Source organism: Oryza glaberrima, chromosome 4, assembly GCF_000147395.1.
Source record: "Oryza glaberrima chromosome 4, OglaRS2, whole genome shotgun sequence".
NCBI classification, from domain to species: Eukaryota; Viridiplantae; Streptophyta; class Magnoliopsida; order Poales; family Poaceae; genus Oryza; species Oryza glaberrima.
In genome coordinates, this window is record NC_068329.1 from 3,879,162 (window position 1) to 3,900,236 (window position 21,075).

Genomic DNA, 21,075 nt, shown 5'->3' on the forward strand with positions numbered 1-21,075 from the left:
AAGTATTAATCTAGTCGTATTTGAATCAGAGGTTAGCTTGAGCACGCATAACGAGATGAGCAATTAGCTCATTAACTATTTAAAACTTGAAAAATATATTTAATTTGTTTTTAAAAACTTCTATTTGTATTTTTTTTTTATAAAACACATAATGTAATGTTTAGTAGCTCAGAAAATATGCTCCCTAAGCACGATAAATTAGCTATGCCATGCCATTAACATGATTAGAACTAAGCGTAACACCTTACAGGTTTACACCAACAAATATTGAAGGAGGCCGTTCAAACATGATACTCCATCTTATACAGCATAGATATATATTTAAGGTGTATATGATGAAACTATTTTATATCTTTGGTAAGCGAAACACAGTTGTAGTGGAGGCGTGAGTGAATAACTCCATCCACCAAATTAAATCCTATTGTCAATTAATATATTTGTGTATTCTCATATTACAGAACCAGAAGTTATACTTTCGTTGTACATAAAAGGGAAACATCACACATCTATTTTTTTAATTTTAATGCCATGTTAGTGTAGTACTGCTCACAATGTCACAAGTTAGGTCAATTACCTAGGACTATGCATTGTGAAGTACAGAGAATGTATGTAATTGAGAGGTCATGTCCTTCGATATTGTAATTAACAAAAATCCCCCTCCCAAAGAAAATTTTCTTCTGAGAAAGAGGTAATAGAACAAAACAGGTCAGTATATACCATGGATGAAAGGAAGCCTCAGTAGAGATTTTGTACTCCCTGGTTAACACCAACAGCCATTTCAGCACAATAGATCACGATTTAGAAAGGGTAGAGGCCCTTCATGTTAAGAAGAGCCACTATATACAAAATGTTCAGACCAGAATGGAGATATATCCACAAAATCGAATGGGCACATAGTTTCACACCCATTCCATCCCCATTCACAAGTCCGAACCCTTAAAACATTGGATCATTCCCCCTAAAATGCTAGCAAGTCTCCAGGGCACAAAATATGAACTGTACAACATCCTGCAAAGACTTCTCATGTAAATAACATCTTCAGTTGCTCAATACGAGCGGAGCGGACTTCATCGTCGGTCAGTGCCCCAGAGATCATCCTCTGCTTGCCCGCTTGCACCTTCTGCATCCGCTCCTCGACCGTATCCTGGAATCCAGACAGAATGTGTTTTTATTTTTGCTGTGCTTTCTGGCAAAAGTGAGCAGATGTTGTGACTGGGATTGTCAATGTCCTTACCTTGACGATGAAGCGCCTTACTTGGACCGCTCTCTTTTGCCCGATACGGTGAATTCGCATGATAGCTTGTTCTTCCACTGCAGGATTCCACCATGGATCCTATATGAATGCAAAAGAAAAAAAGGTTGATGTGACCATTTAGGTTAGAAAGTTGATGCAAGAATAAGTATTTGCAGGTCATTGGATTGACAATGTATAGTTCAATTACCATTAGGAACACATTGGAGGCAGCAGTCAAATTAAGTCCAACACCTCCAGCCTTGAGTGACATAAGTAGCACCTAATTTTCAGGAAAAAAGATTTTCAGAATATGTGATGCTTCAAGAATCAAACGTTGCAGAAAGTAAAGCAAGAGTACAACTAGAAATGTATGTGCATACCAGCTTGTCCTTGCTTTCACTGAACTCCTTCAGAACCTTTTCTCTGTGTTTCTGGCTGAGCTTCCCATCAAACCTCAAGAATTTGACCCCTTTCTGATTGAAGGGAACCTCAACAAGATCGAAGAAGGAAGTGAACTGACTGAACACGATGCTCTTCTCCCTCTTCTCCTGAAGGCCCTCCAGGATCTTGATGAGTTTTATCACCTTAGATGAGTCCTTCCAGTTATTCTCAGGGTCAACCTGGAATCGACACTGACTAGGCAATGTGATCAGCTCAGATTTGGTGATGGGGCTTCGGCAAAGCGGGCATGGTCCTCCAGATGGCGTCCTCCAGCTAGAGAGCAGGCACTCACGGCACATCCGGTGCGCGCATGGCGTGAGCACTGGATCATCAGAAGCTGACTCAAGGCAGATTGGACACTCAGTAGTTGCGCCCTGGCGGATTTCTTCAACAACCTCTTCTACATACGCCTGTGAAGGAGGCGCACTGCGTCTCGCGGAATCACGTTGCACCCCATCAAGGAACCTCTGTGCTAGCTCGTCAAGGTCAGTATACTTCTGAGTATCAGCTCGACTGCGTATTTAGAATTTAACAGGAGTTAGAAATGACATGATGAAAATGTAAGGGAGCATTTTTCTTTGCAATCCATGTCTAACCTGATCACTAGAAAAGGGTGGTCGCAGCACTGTCTTAGCCGAAGGAGTAACTCAAGAATATTAGCGTAGTTGTTAAGAACACTGCCTTGTGCTACAAATTTATCAAATTGAACCTGTTGGGAGTACCATTTTGTGTTAGACAAAAACAAATCTCAGCCATGAACATTAAGAACTATGGGAACAATGGTCCAAAGAACAATTCAGTGAAGGTTCCAATTTCTTATATTAACCCAAAGTCCTGAACAAGAAAATTTAAAACAAAGATACCTTTGATCTCCTGAAAAGCGCTTCATAGAAATCGCGTTCTTCTTCAGATTGTTCGCACTCCACAATCTCAATATTAGCTGGTGGGAGGACTAGTATGGGACTGGAAACAAGCATTTAATTGTTGTGAGCAACAGTACTTCCAAGAGCTAAGGCATGGCAAATGATAATTGATGCAGTTTATTGTGTTGACAAAGTAACAAAATAATAAAATGCATACTTTCCCATTTTGTCTTTTGTTTCCATCGTTCTCCTCAGCATGAGTGGCCTCAGAATAGCTCTGACAAGTTTCAATCCCCTCTCATCACCATTCTCATAAGGTCTTTGAATCAGCTTATTCCACCTTTTGAAATCAAAACAGCTTGAGTCAGATTTTCAATCCCAATAACACATCGGATTAGATTTTATGTAGCCAGAAAATGTTCGTACCAACTTGCGTCACCCCATGGTTCTACATGTAGGAAGCAAAGAAGACTGAAAAGGTCCTCCAAATTATTCTGCAGCAAATGTGATACGGATAAGTTAGCTTACTAGAAACTACAAAACTATTCATCAATGCTTCAAATTCTGGCAGTTCAACAGGAAGTATTAAAAAAACAAATGGCAATGGTTGCAAACTCACCTGCAATGGTGTACCCGTAAGGCACCATCTGCAATGAGAAGTTAATTCATAAGCTGCTCGTGCTGCTTTGGTTCTGGGAGATTTGATCGTATGTGCTTCATCGAGCACAACTCTATACCAATCTATCCTGTGAAAGATACTGCTGCCATCCTGTAAATAGTACCATTTTTCGTTAGTTAAAATATAATGACCACACTTCTTGCAAAAAAAGCTATGACCATTACACTGTAGAGAAGGCCACAGTCCAAACTCTTACATTCTTGTGAGCTGATTGAAGAACACCATAGGTTGTCAAGACAACACTATGCTGAGCCATGAATCTCAGGTCAGTGGTTCTGTCGCCACCATAGTAGACAAACACAGAAAGAGCTCCTGGTGCTGAATGTGCCTCCAATTCATCCTGCAAAGGACAATGATCACATTACTAGTCTTGCAAATCAAAAGTTCCTAGCAGAAACTAGAAAAAGGATCAAACAAGCTGCTTGAAAATGCAAGGCTGGAAAAAAATGAAGACAAAAACCTAAGGTTCCCCTTTCAATTGTTCTCAAGTTGAATGCAAGCAAAATAAAATACAACTATAAAACTAGAAAAGTACAATATAATGGTAAGCATAGATACGATTTCTTACCTTCCACTGACCTAGCAATGCCATTGGACAGATTATAAGTGTGCCTCCTCTTACAGAGGATCTCGAAGTTTGTGCCATGGTGTCACGATCTCTAGTACCCCTCTTATCTTGTTCTATCTCCCCCCTTGGATTTGATAGTATTAGAGCAATAGTCATGACAGTTTTACCAAGACCCATTGCATCAGCTAGTATCTGCAAAGCAAAAGATGGCACATATAGCACCATCAGATTAGGCAGGTGCAAATATTCATATTCTAACAAAAACTTCCCCTGAAAAACATGAATATATACAAGATAAGAAAGCATTGCAAAAGCAACCATTTCATCAAAGTTTGTAAACCCCAGCAATGCTAGTCACTCATCAAGCATGCAAAAGCAACCATTTCCTACACACCTCTTTACTAGAGCAAGGCCATAATACTAGATAGGCAATGCAATAATGCAGAGTTTCAATCCACATTCTAAGAATTTCCAGAAATAAAAAGGCAATCTAACGCATTCACATTTCGTTTGTTTATATTAAAGTCCTAGTGGTAACATTAAAAGAACATATAATGCTGCATTGGGAAATCTAATGAAACTACAAAACAAAACAGGGAAAGCAGAACACTACCGTCTGGAATTGTCATTAAAATAATACTGTCTATATACAACCTAAACAAGGTACAATGCATATACGAGTGATCCTTAAAACAAACTTACCCCTCCTCTTGCTGACTGAGTTACACTTTGAAACTGGGTTGTTGCCTCGCCAGTGAAAACATTGACATACACTGCAGGAGCTCTCCTGGAAACAAACATTACAGCTTGTGAATATTTAGTTCTGGACACTTTCCTAATTAACATTTCGATGCAACTATGCAAATGAAACAGAAGGAACATACTTGTCGACGATTTTGTAGGCACTCCAACAGGGATGAAGAGTTTTTTTGGCTTGATCAGCATCAATACCCTTCTCCAATTGAGACATCCAGAACAGAGCTTCCTTCTGGTATGGTTTTAGAACCGAGACAAGAGTGCTTGGGGGCTCTGCTTCCTGCATTCCACAGATTGTTTAAAATCATAACTTTGTTCATATACAAACATTCCGATAGTGGGAGTGGCAATCAAATAGAGGTCTTGTTGTTACCTCCAAGTCATATGTTTCAGCGGTGCCGACAATTTTGTTTAATGCAGCCTCTGAAATAGCTTGCTCATCAGTGCCTTGCTCAGGAAATGTTTGGCCAGCTGTGTGTCGGTTTTCCAATCCAACTATAGCCATGGGTTCATCTTCATCATTGTCATCACCCTAGTTCATGTATCCAAAACAAAAATATCAACAAAAGGCACATAACTAGGAAAAAGAAATTACATGCTAGCAGAAATTATCACGGTAACAATTCATGCAGTAAATTAGATCAAGGCCACAACGAAGTACATTCTGTTTAGCAATCAATTAAGTACATTTAATCGGAGGCTTGCTCTTCTGTACTACATGCTAGAGATATACGATTGAACAAATAATCATAGTTAACAACCAGCAAGAGAAATTGAAGCTCACCCTTAGATTCCGCGGCCTCTTTCCTGCAGCAAGCTCCTCAGGAGTGATATCAGCCTGCCCATGACACAAGCATTAGCATATACAATCATCAGGAATTCAGGATCAAGAGCACTACAAGAAGTCAAGAACTGGAGAGTTTCAGGGAATTGACATGAGTGCTACCTTGGTGAATGCCCTTAGCTTGAGCAATCTGAACAGCCTGTAAAGAGGGTTAGTGGAATAATCAACATTTGCAGGAGCAAGCAGGTCCCATGATGAGTTGTTGCCGCTTGCGGTGAATACAGAACGGTGGATGTAGAAGCTGCAGAAAGAAAAAAAAACATTACAATGATACAATACACAAACTTTAAAAAAAAAGAAGAAAAGCAAACATGCATAATCAACAATTACCTAACATACAACAAAATCTCCTCCATCAATCTCAATTCCACCGTGGGAAACACAATCTTCCCCTGAATCTTCACCTTGGATGAGTTTACCAGCGGCACGAGGCACTTGGTCCATTCTGTAGATAGCTTCCCAATCTACAATAGCAATGAAAAATAACAGAAATTAATACAATTTCTCACAAATAAATCAGCCATTACCAGCAACATTATTAGAAATGAAATGAAATGATTGTATCACAAGAGCAGCAAACCTCTCCAGCTCGATTGGTGGAGAAGCGCACGATCTCCGCCAAAGCGGCCGCCTTCTTGTTCGACACCTTGATCCCACCATAGGTCCTCTCCAATGAGGGGAACGAGAAATGGACGAGCTCGCCGGCGTCCAGCCTCCGCCTCCCGCGGTTGGTGGACAGGCCGGTGACGTACGACCTGCCGACGAGAAACCAGTCGCGCTCCTCGGGGAACTCGCCGAACTCGGCATCAGGCGGCGCCATCACCATCCTCAAATCACTCGACGGCGAAGGCGGCCTGGCACGCACGCGCCGCGACTCGAGCATCTCCATGGCCTCCGGCGGCGGCACCGCCCGGATCGGCCTCGGGTTCAGGTACGGCACCGGGTGGGTCGCCGTGAGGTCGATGATCTCCGCCTCGTCGTCCACGCGAGACCTCTTCCTCGGCCTCGGCACCAGGCTTATGCCGGCGGCGTTCGCCGTCGCCGCGCCTCGCTTGGCCGCGACGCCGTCGCATCTGTAGTCTTCCTCCTTCTTGACCCGATCGGGAGTCGGAGGCGGCGGCGCTTTGACGAGCAACTCGTCCTCCCGCTCCTTCTTGACCCTCGCGGAGCAGCCCTTCGATTCTTGGCTTCCCACGGGCTCGTCGTCGAGGACCTCAACCTTCACCGGAGGCGGCGGCGGCTTCGGGGCGGCGCCACCAGCGTCGCGTTCCGCCTTCACCGGAGGAGCAACCGTCTTGGCACCTTTACCTTTCTTGGACTCGTCCTCGACGCCGGCGGCGGTGGCGTCATCATCGAGGAGCGCGTTGATGGCGCGCTCGGTGTTGCCGCCGCAGCGGGAGAGCGCGGCGACGACGCGGGACTTGTCGAGGCCCGCGCCAAGAACCGCGCGGACGGCGGCGATCTCGTCGGCGTAGAGCACCGCCTGGGACGGCGACTCCGGCCAGTCGCCGTGCATGTCGTCGCCGCCGGCGAGAACAACGGAGGCGGGTGGATGGAGGAAGGGATTGGAGCGGAGATAAGGCGGAGGAGGAGGAGAGGATTGGGGATGGAGAAATGGCGGGGACTCGAGATGGGTGGTGGGTTTTAAAGGAGGTTTTTCGCGGGAAGAGAAGAGGAGGTAACCCGGCAATTATTTTGGCGCGAGAGGCAAATTTTTACCGCGGTTTTTTGAGGGAGTAAATGGGTGGGAGATTGGAAATGACAGCGGCGTTGGAAATTGCACTGCTCAGCCTCGGTCCATGCGTTGGAGTGGACTGGATTTGTCACAAATTTTGTTCGAATTTGTGTTGAATTTTTATCTCCCAAACTTTAGAGCTCTCCCCCCACCAAAAAAACCACCCAGATCTAAAATATTTTGGCCAAAAACATCACATCAAATGTTTAAACACATGTATAGGACATTAAATTGCGAAACGAATCTTTAGAGACTAATTACACCATGATCTGACAATATGATGCTATAGTAAACATTTGCTAATGATAGATTAATTAGGTTTAATAAATTCGTCTCATAGTTTACAGATGGAATCTGTAATTTGTTTTGTTATTAGTCTATGTGTAATACTTCAAATGTGTGTCCGTATACTTTAAAAATTTTACACCCAAAGAACTAAACACACCCCTAGTTTATTTTAGATTTTGAACAAAACTCACCAAATAGTGTGAAACTCGTTATCTCGTTTTGGGTGATGTTTTCTGCCACGTTGGATGGGTGAATAGAATTCTTTAGTGCGCGTGAAAAGCTATTAGAGCAGATACAATAGCAGGCTATAAGCCAGCTACAAACATATTTTAAGCAGATAAATAAGGAGAGAGAAGGGCAGCGGGCTACAGATTTGTAGCCAGCTGTAGCACGGATTCCAAGACGCAGTGTGTGTATGACAGGTGGGATCAGATATTAATAGTGTAGTATGTAGCTATTGTATGAATGAGCTATTAGATTGGTTATAGATGAATTGGAGCTAGTAGTTGGCTATACTATTAAACTTGCTCTTAGTAATTTATTTCTTTATCTAAAAAAATTACTAGTAATTTATTTGTCTTTAGTCCTTTATTACACATGTTGTTAAGGATATCCAGGTAGCACATGTGCGTCCTATTATCATAGTGTCATTCAGATTCCAGTTGACTGGTTACTTGGTTAGCTTAGGACTTTAGGTCAGCGGATCATTGTCACGTTGACTTGTCGTCTGACCAGTGACCACAAAGGGCTCGAAGGGTTAGAAAAATACGGAATGCATATGTAAAAGAGATGATTGAATTTGAAACATGTAGAAAATTTGTTTGAGTTGATGTTTGGATGGAGTATATGGAATTTTTTTAGATAAATTTAGCCCGTTAGAACAAAACACAGGAATTATCAAGCTAACGAGCTATTCTCAGTTGTCCCCATGCTTGGACGATGTGATTAGCAGCTTCCCCAAGCGAAGGAAATGAAAAAAAAAAAAAAGAGCTGTGAGTAAGATGGGAACTTTCCTGCGTTTCTGCCATCAAATCCGTAGAAAAGGAATTTTGCCTTTAAGTATTCCTATGATTCCTTCCGGGGATGATCCAAATGCCGATACAGTAATTCAATCCATAGGAATAAAATCTGCGAAAGTGATTTCACCCCTCGTGGGGATATCCTCTCATTTCGTACATACCATCTAAATAGTTATCAAATTTTTTTTAAAAAAAATTGCAACATAGATTAATATGAAATATATCACTCCACAAACATGCAAGTTTAAATTCAACTTTTACAAGTTATAACAAAAATAACAAATATGACTGCGAATGCACGATAACTATTTTCAGTTTAATTTGTTCTTTTTATTGCAACTTGTAGAAGTTGAATTTGATCTTACATGTTTCTCGAGTGATATATTTCATATTAATCTATATTGTCAATTTTTTAAAATTTTTTAATAGCTATTTAGATGACATGCAAACAACAAGGGGATGTTCCCCTCGAGGGATGAAAATCCACATCCTCAAAATCCTACACTTTTCTTTCATTCCAAAGGAGGCCTAATACTTGTAACATGTTCTTGTGCACCACCTAGCATATCCAGAAACATGACCACGGTGGATTAACAGTGAGATACTATTTACAGATATATTACCATCTTTCGGCTGATACACTGATGTATGAAGAAAGAAGTGTAAACATGTTCACAATGAATCCACGACGTACCAAGAGGTATATTGGGCAAAGCTCTTCTGAAAATGAAGATCCACTTCAACTTTTCTCTGAGCGGTTGGTTCTGGCTTTTCTTGTACCTCTGATCCAATCCAACAAACCAGGACGGGCACCAAAATTCCAGTTAGAGAGTTGTTGTCAAAAGCGCACCCAGGCCATGATGCCGTTCCAAACTTACTTTGAAAGAAGAATTGAACGCAATAATCGAATGAAGAATTTGCGTCTTGATGGAGCCCATGGTTTCCATATCAAACTTGCTGATGCAGGATTGATCATCTCCCAAATTGCACATGGTATGCAGACTGTATCCCCAAAGGCATGCCACTTCCATCTGACTGTATCCTCGAGTTGCTCCGCCAAGGACAAGGGTACTTTGCAAAAGCAGTTTCCAAATGCTGAGATATACGGTCAGAAGATTACTTGAGAGATCATGTCAAATGTCTTCCAAGCTTCACCCGATGATTATTTCGCATCGCGCCAAAGACCATACTGTTCTTCCTTTTTTGAGTGTTTGTAGGGATTTGGCTCCAAGCTTTTGAATGGTCGCAGCCCGGTCCAATTTGATTCCAAAAAGATTGCCTTGTGACTACAATCACAACCTCTGTGGGTGCAGCAAATAGAGCTTGGTTTGTGTGATTGTGTCATCGCAAGGAGTCAATGAACATACTGATGGGTTGTTTCGACTTTCGAGCACTCCATTCATACCTCTGGGCAAAGTGGATCTGGAGAGCTCTAGCAAATTTCTCTAAATATGGTACTTGAAGTCCTCCAAATTTCATACGGATACCTTCTGCGAATTCACTTTACATTTTCCACCATGAACCTCCTCATCCTCAGCCAATAAAAGCGCCTTCTATCCTTGCTGACTCTCCGGAATATGGCCAAGACATGGGCCAAGGAAGGCAAAAACTCTACTTTTGCCAACAGCCAAGTTTATACAATTCTAAGAATGCGTGAAAAAAACGGCATGACACCTGCTCAATGTGACCATCTAGCCATGCAGTCAAGTTTACATGTCTGTCTGTTTACCAGAGTCAGGCGAACAAGCAGAGCAACTCAGGTGAGGATCATCAAACAAAAAAGATTCTATACATAGCCCTCAAGCAGAATGCATCCATTTACTTCCTTGTGCCCCACATCCTTCAGTGGAAATGACTGGCTCCCACCAAACGCCAGGTGACCTGGCCCTTTGCTCACTGCCCAGATAGGCAGGAGCTCCACAACAACCTTCTGTACCAGCTTCTCCTCCTGAAAGTTTTTCAGAAGAGATGCAAAGTCTCCTCCAGCCTCCCTAAAATCCACCAACACACTACATAGCCCTCGCTGGGCGAGAATTTCAAGAATGGACTCCAAGCTCATCCGATCAAGGACTAGGCTCTGTATAGATGGGACTATAACTTTTTAAGTCCCTATTACATCACAACGGATGTTTGGATACTAATTATAAATATTAAACGTAGACTATTAATAAACCCATCCATAATCTTGGACTAATTCACGAGACGAATCTTTTGAGCCTAATTAATCCATGATTAGCCTATGTGATGCTACAGTAAACATTCTCTAATTATAGATTAATTAGGCTTAAAAAATTTGTCTCGCGAATTAGCTTTCATTTATGTAATTAGTTTTATAAGTAGTCTATATTTAATACTCTAAATTAGTGTCTAAATACAGGGACTTAATCCAAACACCACCTAAAACTTCAACTCCTGGTGGCTTCACAATGACAGGACTGTGAGTCAAAACTACTGCCTCAGATGCACATTCTTCTTTGAGAAACGGAATATTTAATTGGGAATCTTCTCCCTGTGCTATGATGATATAAAGAGGCTGCTTTGCACCAGTTTCATGGGATGTAGGAAAGGAAGTCATATTGGCCGAAATGCCGTAAATTATGACTCCATCACATTCTTTCAGTAACTGTGAGTAATACCCTCCGGGTTGATCAGCTCCAGTCCCAATTTGATTTACGACGACTCCATTCATAGAGAGCGTAGTTCTGTTATTCATGTGGCAGATAAACCATCACCAAATTGCGCACTGTATTTCAAATGAAAGGGAAAAAACAGCATGATATGTCGTGGAACAGAAGATGAGCATTATTGCACTAACATAGCTGAATCAGTTAGCATCCTAAATTTGGCCAAACCACATTGTAGAAGTACTATCGCGGTATATATGTAACATTGTTTTCTTGCAAAAATTAGCTACAATACGCGTTAGCAGACCCATAATTGCAAACCATGTGTACTGCTATTACCTAATTAAATAAGTGCCTCAAGAAAAAGAAAAAGTAGGAATATGTTTGCATATTTACCTCAAAGTTGCAAAGGCCTTCCCAGCAAGCATGCGATGGATGTAAGCCTCATTTAGCTTGCGGCATAACGCTTCTTCCTCCATACACACCCTGACATCTATCCCAGCACTTTGGAGCCTTTCAATCCCCTTGGATGCCACAATAGGATTTGGATCAGTCATCCCATCCACAACTGTCACGGACAAGGGAATTGGAGGCGGGATTACGGCGAAGCGAATACTTGAAGGAAGTTGCAGGACGTGGCCCTGGACCTCGTCGGCGCGGCGGAGCCGTGATCGGCGACGCACCGGCGAGGCAGGGATATAAACTAGTTATGGACTTAATTGCTGTATCTATTCCCTGGCCACAATCGGCATTAAATAGTACATGAGATGTAATCCTAACAAACTCTTAGAGATAAAGATGCTAACTAACTCAAAGATTAAGTCTAATAACAAATTGCAAAGGTAAATCCTATCCGAACTACTGTTGCTCGTCCGGACGTTGCTGCCGCAAACTGCTACGAGGCCTGCGTTCATACGTGAGCCCCCACATGACAACAACATCCTTAACTTTGGCATTGATGAGTGCTTCAGTGCAGGGAGGTGTCCTCCCGTAATGGTTGCAGGGCTCCAAGCTCACATAAGCCGTCGCATTCTCTGCTAAATCCCCAGCATCTCTCAGAGCAAATACCTGCAGTTGGTAACACCACTATGTTAGTATAATATCAACTTCATTACAAATCAGCATTAAGTTTTTAAGTACCAAACGGACAATTTTTTCCCATAAATTATACACTGCGAACTGGTTTTTACAATACAGACTGCAATTTGCAATTTCGCTCGCTGTATTAATATCTATTAATTCCTTAATTTTTTCCACACACACATGTTGCAATGTTACAGATGGTGTGGCAAAAATCAAGATTAGGCACAATATTCTATCACACATTGTGTGCGATGATTCCATCTGGATTGAACGGTTGTGAAAAATCTCAGTATTCTTAATCTTGCACGAAGCAACACTAATTAATGAATAATAATGATTAAAAAAAAGCCCTTCTATTATTCATGTACCAAACTCTAAAATGAGAGTTCGAGAAAGGAGAGGCAACCTCGGCGTGGGGCTGGCCGGCTTCGGGGTGGAACCCCTCGCCGACGACGCGGCCGCCGCGGACAACAACGCAGCCCACCATGGGATTCGGGCTGGTGTGGCCGGCCGCCTTGCGCGCCAGCTCCACGCACCGGCGGATGTAGACCCCGTCGTCGTCCATGTCGCGCGCCTGCGCCTGGCAGCGCAGGCCAGCCGCGGCGCACCCGACCGGGAGGCGCGAGCGGCGAAGGGAGGTGGAGGTGGAGGCGGAGGCGGAGGCGGAGGCGGCGGGGCGCGGGGTGAGGTGGTGGCGGCGCGAGAGCGAGACGGGCGAGGAGGCCATGGCCGCGGCGCCGAGGAGGAGAGGACGCCGTTGGAAGTCGCCGCTTCCGGCGAAGGGACGGGCGGACGGGGGTGGCGCCGCGGCGGAAGCAAAAAAAGAAAAATTACGAGACCTGCCATTTCGTTGATCTCCTCCTCTCTTGTAATGACACGTGGCGTTTCACAATCTCAAAGCAAAACGCCAACCTAAGAGCGCTACAAATCAGTTATAAACACATGTGAAGTAGACAAGACAAGAGAAGAGAGAGAAGAAAACGGACTACATATTTGTAGCTAGCTGCAACACAAATTACAAAACCATTGTGTGTATGAGAGATCGGATCATGTATTAATGGTGCAGTATTTATTTATGAGTAATTATTGTATGAATAAACTATTAAATTGGTTGTATACTTATATATGATTTAGGGTGAGTTTGAGGAATAGGGGATTGAGAAGATTGGGAAGATACGCAAAACGAGGTGAGTCATTAGCATGTGATTAATTGAGTATTAACTATTTTAAATTGTAAAAATGGATTAATATGATTTTTTAAAGCAATTTTCCTATAGAAATTTTTTGCAAAAAACACACCGTTTAATAGTTTGGGAAGCGTGCGCGCGGAAAACGATGTGCTATCTCACTCATTGTCCATGGAACGAACACACCCTTAGTAGTTGGATATACTATTAAACTTGCTCTGATATGTTTGGCAGGGTTTCAATTTTTAAATTTAACTCCAAGAGTAATAGAGCCAGAATTAAAAATATAAGAGGGCCAACTTAATAAGTAATAACAATGAGAAAAAAATATATAATAATATTCTTAGTTTCAAACTGTCCTCTGTCTATCTACTCCATAGTTCACCAAATATAATTCTACAAACCTTTTTCATCAAATCCAACGACCCAAAATCATCGAATCCTAACGGCACCTACGGTCCCCCTCTCGCCTCCTCACAGATCGCGCAAACACGGCCACACCCACACGGGGTTACCGGTGAAAAATCACGCACTCGATTGTCGATTTCCTTCCACGCGCAAATCAATCGCCATCCCTTTTCCTTCGCAACCTTCCTCCGCACATCGCCCCATCTGCCTCCTCTGCTCGCCGCACCAACTCGTCCTAGCGCCGTCACCGATTCACCTCCACCAGGTCACTGTCTCTCTCGAGCTCGCCTCACCATAGATCACGTCACTGTCCGTTATCCACCGAGACTTCATCAGGTCATCGTCACACCACCTCACCCCTATCCCCGCTAGTCTCCGTCGCGCCGCCCGGTCCGTGGGCTCGCTCTCACACCAACACCGTTTCCTATACCGGCCCTCACGTCCGGTCTCCATAGCTCTATGGCAAGTTTGCTTCTGCTGTCCAGTTTCAGTTTCTTCTCCCTCCCAGTTCATTATTTTCTTTTGCCTATTTGATTTTGGCTACGATGAACGAGAGCAAAACTATTTTGTCCTGCACAGGAGATGTTCGATTGAGTGCCGCATAAACAATCGCCAACACTCTTAGTCAAACATTTTGTTGTCGATGGTAGGACAATTTTAAGGGCCTGTTTAGTAGGTGAAATGAAAATTTTTGAGTGTCACATCTGACGTTTAACCGGATGTCGGAAAGGGTTTTTAGACACGAATGAAAAAACTATGCAATTAGTTTTTCTTTTTATCTATATTTAATGTTCCATACATGTGTCTAAAGATTCGATATGGTATTTTTGCAAAAAGTTATTGGGGGAATTAAACAGGGCCTAAGTGTCCGCCACTAGTGATGTGCACTAGGGTTTCCGATCTTCCGAAAGGTTCTGATAAACAACGATTTGGGCGGAGTCGCGACACAAATCGATCCGGCTTCTTGAACGCGCACGCTCTTGAGCCCCGTAATCGCAGCACCACGTCTCCTCTAGTTATCACCCGTGTCGAAACGCGGATGACCTCGCCGAGAAGGCTAATCCCTGTTTGCCAATCGAAGAACACAAACAAGAACGAGATAGAAAACAACCAAAATTGCAGATGAATGATTAAGTTCATGAGTTGGGGTCTTACAAATCGATCTAGCGGCGAAACTGTTCTTGACATATTAATCTAAGCAAAACCCAAAAACCTAAAGATGGCGGCGGGTACTGATATATAGAGTTTAGGGTCGTGCAACCCCCTCTCGACGCAACCCTAATGGGTTCCAACACGATACATGGGCCAAAGGCCCAAATACGGTGACGCAGCACCGGGACAGATCTTGGACGTCAACTTGTTCGGTCAATTCCCATTGACTCGGAAAGAATTTGGACGTGCGACCAAAACCAATGGAAATGTTATCTTCTTAGCTTTCCATCCACTAAAGAACGCCCCAATCCGAGCACGTATGCGACCTGGGCGCCCGTTTTAGTGCAGACTGGTCCTAGACTCCGAGTTACACCTGACGTCGACTTGGTTTGGGCCTCCACCTTGACTTGGACGTCCTCGATGATCCTCCATGGCTCTAAGTCCTTCTCCAAGTGTCTCCTTGTTCCCTCCATTGTTCCTAATCACAATATAATCATTAGGTAGCAATCTATTCTCGAATTCATACAAAGAGGAACATAAGAACGAGCTCACCTCTAAATTTAATTGTCGTGCACGAGCTCTTGTTATCGGTCCTTGAATGACCGTTGGAAGATTGTTGTGTGTATCCGAGGTAGTGATGTCCACATCATCCAGAATGTTAGGTCAACCAATTTCTATGAGGAATTTCTCAACAAATAAAAAAACTCCAATTTAGTCTGCATTACTTGTGCTGAGCATGTTTATATCTCATAAATGCAGACCCGCAAGAGGTTTGCTCTGATTGTGACAACACGTCAGTAAGCAAGGATGATAATAAAATAAAAATAAAAGCCTGATAAGTTCCTTCTGTTTTCATGAAAGTCTTTTTTAACCAATATAAGGATCTAGCCAGATGCACCAAGATGAATAACTAACTTTCTAGGCAGCAGATCTGGTACACACAAAAGAGATGGTTAGCAAAAATTGTTCAGAGAAACATAAAGTTTGCAATTTTGCCCCTGTGTTTTTTTAAATGAAGAGGAGTTTTGCCGCTGGCTTGGATGGCTGGTTATTCCACAGGAATCCGGCACTCCCCTCCCCTCTGCTGGTGGGCGAGGACCGAGGAGTACATCGATCGCCTCGGATTCGCACGGCGTCACCTGATCCACAAATCACGGCTAGGCGGTTTTAATTTCCTAGCTAATTGCGTTGGTACCATTGCAAACACCTGAACGTGATCACCACCTGCAATTCTGCATGCCCATTGCATGCAAGCCGCTAGCAACAACCTACAAAGAACAACCAGCTGGAGGACGCAAAAGCTCTCGTACGTCTCGTTTGGCGTAAGAAACGCATATATACGCACAGCTAGCACACATAAAGGTCTACGAAAACATGGGGGTCGATCGTTCTAATGCATGAATCATGCATGCATGATCAGTTGCGCCGAACTGAATTGGATATTATTGCACGTACGTGACATCGATCGATCTGATCGCGACGCAACTGCGATCAAACTGCAATCAGGTCTCTCTGTCATGCGTCCCAGCTGCTACTTCTGCTAGCTCGCTCCAATCCGCGTATGTCGTCGAGCCCGCGCGGGTTAGCACGCCGATGGGGGAGTTGGAGACGGTATCGTACTCGCTGGAACCCCTCTTTTTAATTAGTACCATACCGTGAATTTTTATTGTGTTGAAGCCACATAAAAGAGGGCGTATCTCAATCTTAGCTGCCTGGTCTGGTAGTGCGGACTTGTAACCCCATGCTTTGGGGGGCATGGAGTTGGCAATTGTGCTAGTCGTTTCCTAGTAACACCAAATCTAAAAGTCCCTTAATAAGGGAGAGACACCCTCATTTTAAGGGAGCCCTGCAAGGGTTCGACCCCACACAAAGTAAAAAATGTGCTGGCGTCGTAAATGGTTTGGAATTGTGGCAGCAAGTCAGCCCGCCCAAACTGGATTTCGGCCTCCTAGCTAGAGAAAACGTACCCAGCCTCTTGTCAACTCCACATTTTTTTCTTCTCTGTGTCATTCATAAACTTCTTGGGTTTTTTTAATGTCTTCACCAGCAAGCTAACCCGCTCAATATGTCATTCATAAACTTTTTGGGTTTTTTTAATGCCTTCACCAGCTAGCTAACCCGCTCAAGAAAATATCAACTCCACATTTTTTTCCTTCTCTCTGTCATTTATAAACTTCTTGGGTTTTTTTAATGTCTTCACCAGCTAGCTAACCCGCTCAATCTATCATTCATAAACTTTTTGGGTTTTTTTAATGTCTTCACGAGCTAGCTAACCCGCTCAAGAAAATGTACCCAGCCTCTTGTCCACACTGCATTTTCTTTTCTTCACTAGCTGTCATTCTTGGATTTCTTAGGTTTTTTTAATGTCTTCACTAGCTAGCTATCTTTCTTGGGGTTTGTTTTGCCGCCTTCGCTAGTTGTTGTTAGGGATTTAATCACTTAGGTTTTTTTAATGTCTTCACTAGCTAGCTGTGGTTCATAAATTTCTTGGGGTATGTTTTGCCGTCTTCACTAGTTATAGTCAAGGATTTAAATTTCGGTTTGAAATTTCACTGATAAGCAGATATCTCAACCTGAAATTCTCGGCCAAAAAGAAAGAAGAGAACGAAAGGAGAACAGAACTCGGGGCAGGGTTGCGTGTGCGAGCCAAGTGGCATAGGTGCATTTACCAACACCAAAAATTTGGTGAAGGCCAAATGGTGATAGCGCTCACCTGATACTTGGACTCGAAGGGGAGCAGGTAGTGTCTAGAGATTTTTTTTTTCTTTTCTGCCTTATTCACTCAATTCATTTCATGTTGATAGCTAGTTCGCGTGGACGAATGAGGTAATTCCTCTCCATATAGTGGCACATCACTAGCCTTTCCTTAGGGCCTATACGGCAAGAGAAGGGAAAGTGAATGGGAGTTTGAAGGAGGGGATTGATGGTGGGATTGGTCATGAGAGTTACATTTTTAGTCCCCATCCTTGGTTTTGTTTTCGCGTCGAATTCCCTCCGAGTCGCACGAATTAACATGCCCCTGGTAAGGGATCGGTGAGAGTTGGACCCCTTAATTCCCTATCCCAAACCCTCTCGAATTCCCATGTCTTCCAACCAAATTACAGGCTTAAACTCTCAGATAACCTAAACTCCCATTCCCTATCACCAACTCCCTCCAACCAAACAGGTGATGTGCGCGAGGGTGTCCCGATCTTTCAATGAGAGGGATAAGACGATTGGATGGAGCGACGTTGGCGATACGACTACAACTATCCAGGGATGTTGTGTCTTAGCAATCGTTACACCAATTCCAGAGGCGGTCGTGAATCTTGATGGATGCACAATCACCCAACCACGAGGGTATTTGTTCCTGCAAGCAATCGAGAACCAGCAAGAACAAGATGAACAAGCAACTCAATTTGCGAATCAAAGATATTGGATTGAATCAACAACAGTAACAAGTGGGGTTCAGTAACAAGCAATTCGGCGATCTAATCGATCACGAGATCAACTCAGCAAAGTAGTGACGCTATACTTTGATCTAAACAAAATCAAAGTGTTCTTGGCGGTGGCTAGAGGTATAAGAAGAAGGGAAGAACGACCACAGGGTCGTGTTCAAACCCTAGGACGTGCCCCTAATGGGCCCAACTTGATACACAATCCATTGGGCCAAAAGAGGTGACGCAGCACCATGGACAGAAAACAGTCGGGAGTAAAATGAAAATTGCGGCCGCTCCAGAATAGATATGGACATGTGGCTGGATCCATTTGAAAGTAGACCTGATAAGCTTTCCATGAAGTACTTGCACGCACAAATCGGAGTTCGCATGAAGTCCTGGCAGCCGTCAGAAATTAGCGTTGTCCTGCAATCCGAATCCACCCCGCGCGAATCCTCTTCCCTTTGGATCCTCTCCATCGTTCCTAAGTAAAACAAGAGTGCACACGTCTCCGGGGTATAAAGAAGAGGAACATGAACTCAAGAAAGAACTCACCTGATAGTTAAGTTGACGTGTACGAACGCGGGTAATAGGACCATAAAGTTGTACTTGTGGGGACGTGGATGTATCAATGGTGTTGATGTCCTCAACAGGTCGTTAGTGTTGGGAACTTTTTGTGACAAGTTGACAAGCACGATCGCAACACCTAAACGCCTTGCGGTGATATGGAATCGCCAACCACCTCGGTCTAGCCAAAAGGTCAAATCAAGATGGGTTTTTGTAGAAAACGGCTAAACCGGCTAGTGAAGCTGATTTAGAGATCAAAATCAGCCTCTAGGCCAATGTAGATTGATATGAGATAACTATCCGTCTCGTGGGCAAAATGGAAGGTTTTCAGGACAAACCTATAAAGAGGTGTCGCACTCTCATGGCGGCGGCGGACGATTTACGGCGCAAATCGACAAAGATGGACTAAAACTATGATAAAATAGAAAATATGGCTAAAAAGTAAAGGTAAAAGAAAAGGCGATTCAACTGGATTGTATGCTCGGGGGATTACAATTGAACCGGCCTTGTCCCTTAAATAGGGGTTGGTTTTGCCCTCTACAGGTCCTCCTCCACGTCCAACTCAGAATAGAAACCAAAGGAAACCCGAAAATGCCTTTCCAAGCAAGGAAACCCGAGACCCGACGAAAATAGACTCGGGCTCGAACCCTGACGGTCTGACCGGCCACATAATTGTGGTCAGACCGGAGTTCAGGCCGCAGTCAGACCGCTCATATACCGGCGGTCTGACTGGCCCTGTGAAGAAAACCCGGCACTTTCCAAACTTTAGCAATTTTCCTCTATTTCGTTCATAGGTGCTAAATTTGGGTGTAAACAGTTAGTTCTTTTCTCTCGTGATCCGATGCTTCGGGCGAAACCAATTCCCATGGTGTGATGGGTGGTGTGTACAGGATCCGGGTACATATTCACCGTTGCATGATGATCCGCGATTACTAGCGATTTCAACTTCATGTTCTAAGTATAATATTGTTTATTAATGTTGCATAAAACCACTAACTCAATGGCAAGAAGAAGCTGAAGCGGAAGAGGAGGAGCAGAAGAGGAGATGTGAGTTCCAGAGCAGCCACGGCGGCGTCGAGGGATGAGATCCTCTCCAAGATTGTCGCCGTCGCCGGTGACGGGACTGCCCTTCTCCCCCCCGAGGCACGCACCGTCACGGAGTGCTCTCTCCATGGCCTCATCGCCTTCCTCGTATCATACTTCCGCTTCCTCTCTCATCGACGCGTGTTCGTCCAGGCAACCCGACCGACATCGATGCCTTCCTCACCGGCTCATTCGCGCTCGCCTCTCATCTTGGCAGCATCATCTCATCCGCCACAAGAATCATTCAGTCGCAAGCCTCTCTGTTCAGGATTTGTGCTGCTTGTCAGGATTGCTCCAGAAGCAGCCACTCAAGCTCAAGAAATCGGACGCTAACCCATGGATTTTGTTGCTCAACGGCTTCATCGCTTGGACATGGATGCTAGTACTGACAGTGTGCCAGCAGACAGCAGGTTGAATGAATCACTGCGAAGTGTTCTTCTTGACAGAATCCTCAATCTTTATCTCAAGGCACTTTCTCGGCTACCAATGGAAGATTTTTGGGCTCCTCATCACAGGGCCCTGCTCAAGGCAGACTACTTGCTTAGGTCCATTGAGCCCTGTTAGCAATATCATCGACAATACCATCTGGTATGACTCTTTGTTCCCCTCATCAGAGAATTTCGAGGTGGATATTGTTGGATAGTCATAGTATAGGAAGGAGAGAAATACTACGAATATTGACACGTTATATTGAGGCTCGGGGGTCGGTATTTATAGGAATGCATGTATTGGATCTTAAGTAAACTCAGAGAGATAGAGATGGAAACTAATCCTATTCTACCATAGCAAACGTTATACAATACGATCTTGCCTACATACTCTAACACCCCCCCTGGCAGTACAAGCGTGAGCAGTGCAGACACTTGAATTGGAGAAGAAACCAGCAAAAATGCTCAATACGGATGATAGCGCTTTGTACCATAGTCGATGTAGCCGAAGCGAAAAGTGCGATGGAGCCATGGTCAATGAAGCCGTGCGTAGAGTAGTCATGGTCGGTGCAGCCGAAGTTGGGAAGCTGATGTCGAGGTAGCCGAGCCATAGAGGTGGTAGAGCGCGCAAGGGGCGCCAAGGAGTAGTCATGGACGCAGGGGCGGGCGTCGTGGACCAAGGTGCGTGAGGACGCTCTGG

At 44.0% G+C, this 21,075-nt stretch overlaps 1 protein-coding gene and 1 pseudogene across 1 annotated transcript; both read right to left on the minus strand.

Moving 5' to 3' along the window:
• Positions 1 to 797: 797 nt before the first annotated feature.
• LOC127769485 (DNA repair protein RAD5B) lies at positions 798 to 6,982 on the minus strand. The gene is made up of 18 exons (XM_052295069.1): positions 5,966 to 6,982; positions 5,716 to 5,849; positions 5,488 to 5,626; positions 5,326 to 5,379; positions 4,915 to 5,073; positions 4,670 to 4,821; positions 4,488 to 4,572; positions 3,786 to 3,977; positions 3,414 to 3,557; positions 3,158 to 3,307; positions 2,965 to 3,032; positions 2,756 to 2,878; positions 2,539 to 2,638; positions 2,272 to 2,384; positions 1,615 to 2,188; positions 1,443 to 1,514; positions 1,235 to 1,333; positions 798 to 1,144 (listed from the first exon to the last, which is right to left on the minus strand). Exons 1-18 carry the CDS (start codon positions 6,899 to 6,901, stop codon positions 1,022 to 1,024), a joined length of 3,417 nt encoding a protein of 1,138 aa, XP_052151029.1. The 5' UTR covers positions 6,902 to 6,982; the 3' UTR covers positions 798 to 1,021.
• A 1,980-nt stretch (positions 6,983 to 8,962) lies between these two features.
• Positions 8,963 to 13,132, minus strand: LOC127769942 (riboflavin biosynthesis protein PYRD, chloroplastic-like; annotated as a pseudogene).
• Positions 13,133 to 21,075: the final 7,943 nt, after the last annotated feature.

What these genes read in the sequence shown, in the direction of transcription:
- LOC127769485 (XM_052295069.1), bottom strand. Translation starts at nt 6,901, where the DNA reads ATGCACGGCGACTGGCCGGAGTCGCCGTCCCAGGCGGTGCTCTACGCC. An exon ending in CCATGGGGTGACGCAAGTTG is followed by an intron (nt 2,879 to 2,964) that starts GTACGAACATTT and finishes TGATTTCAAAAG; the next exon opens with GTGGAATAAGCTGATTCAAA. An exon ending in CACCCTTTTCTAGTGATCAG is followed by an intron (nt 2,189 to 2,271) that starts GTTAGACATGGA and finishes CTAAATACGCAG; the next exon opens with TCGAGCTGATACTCAGAAGT.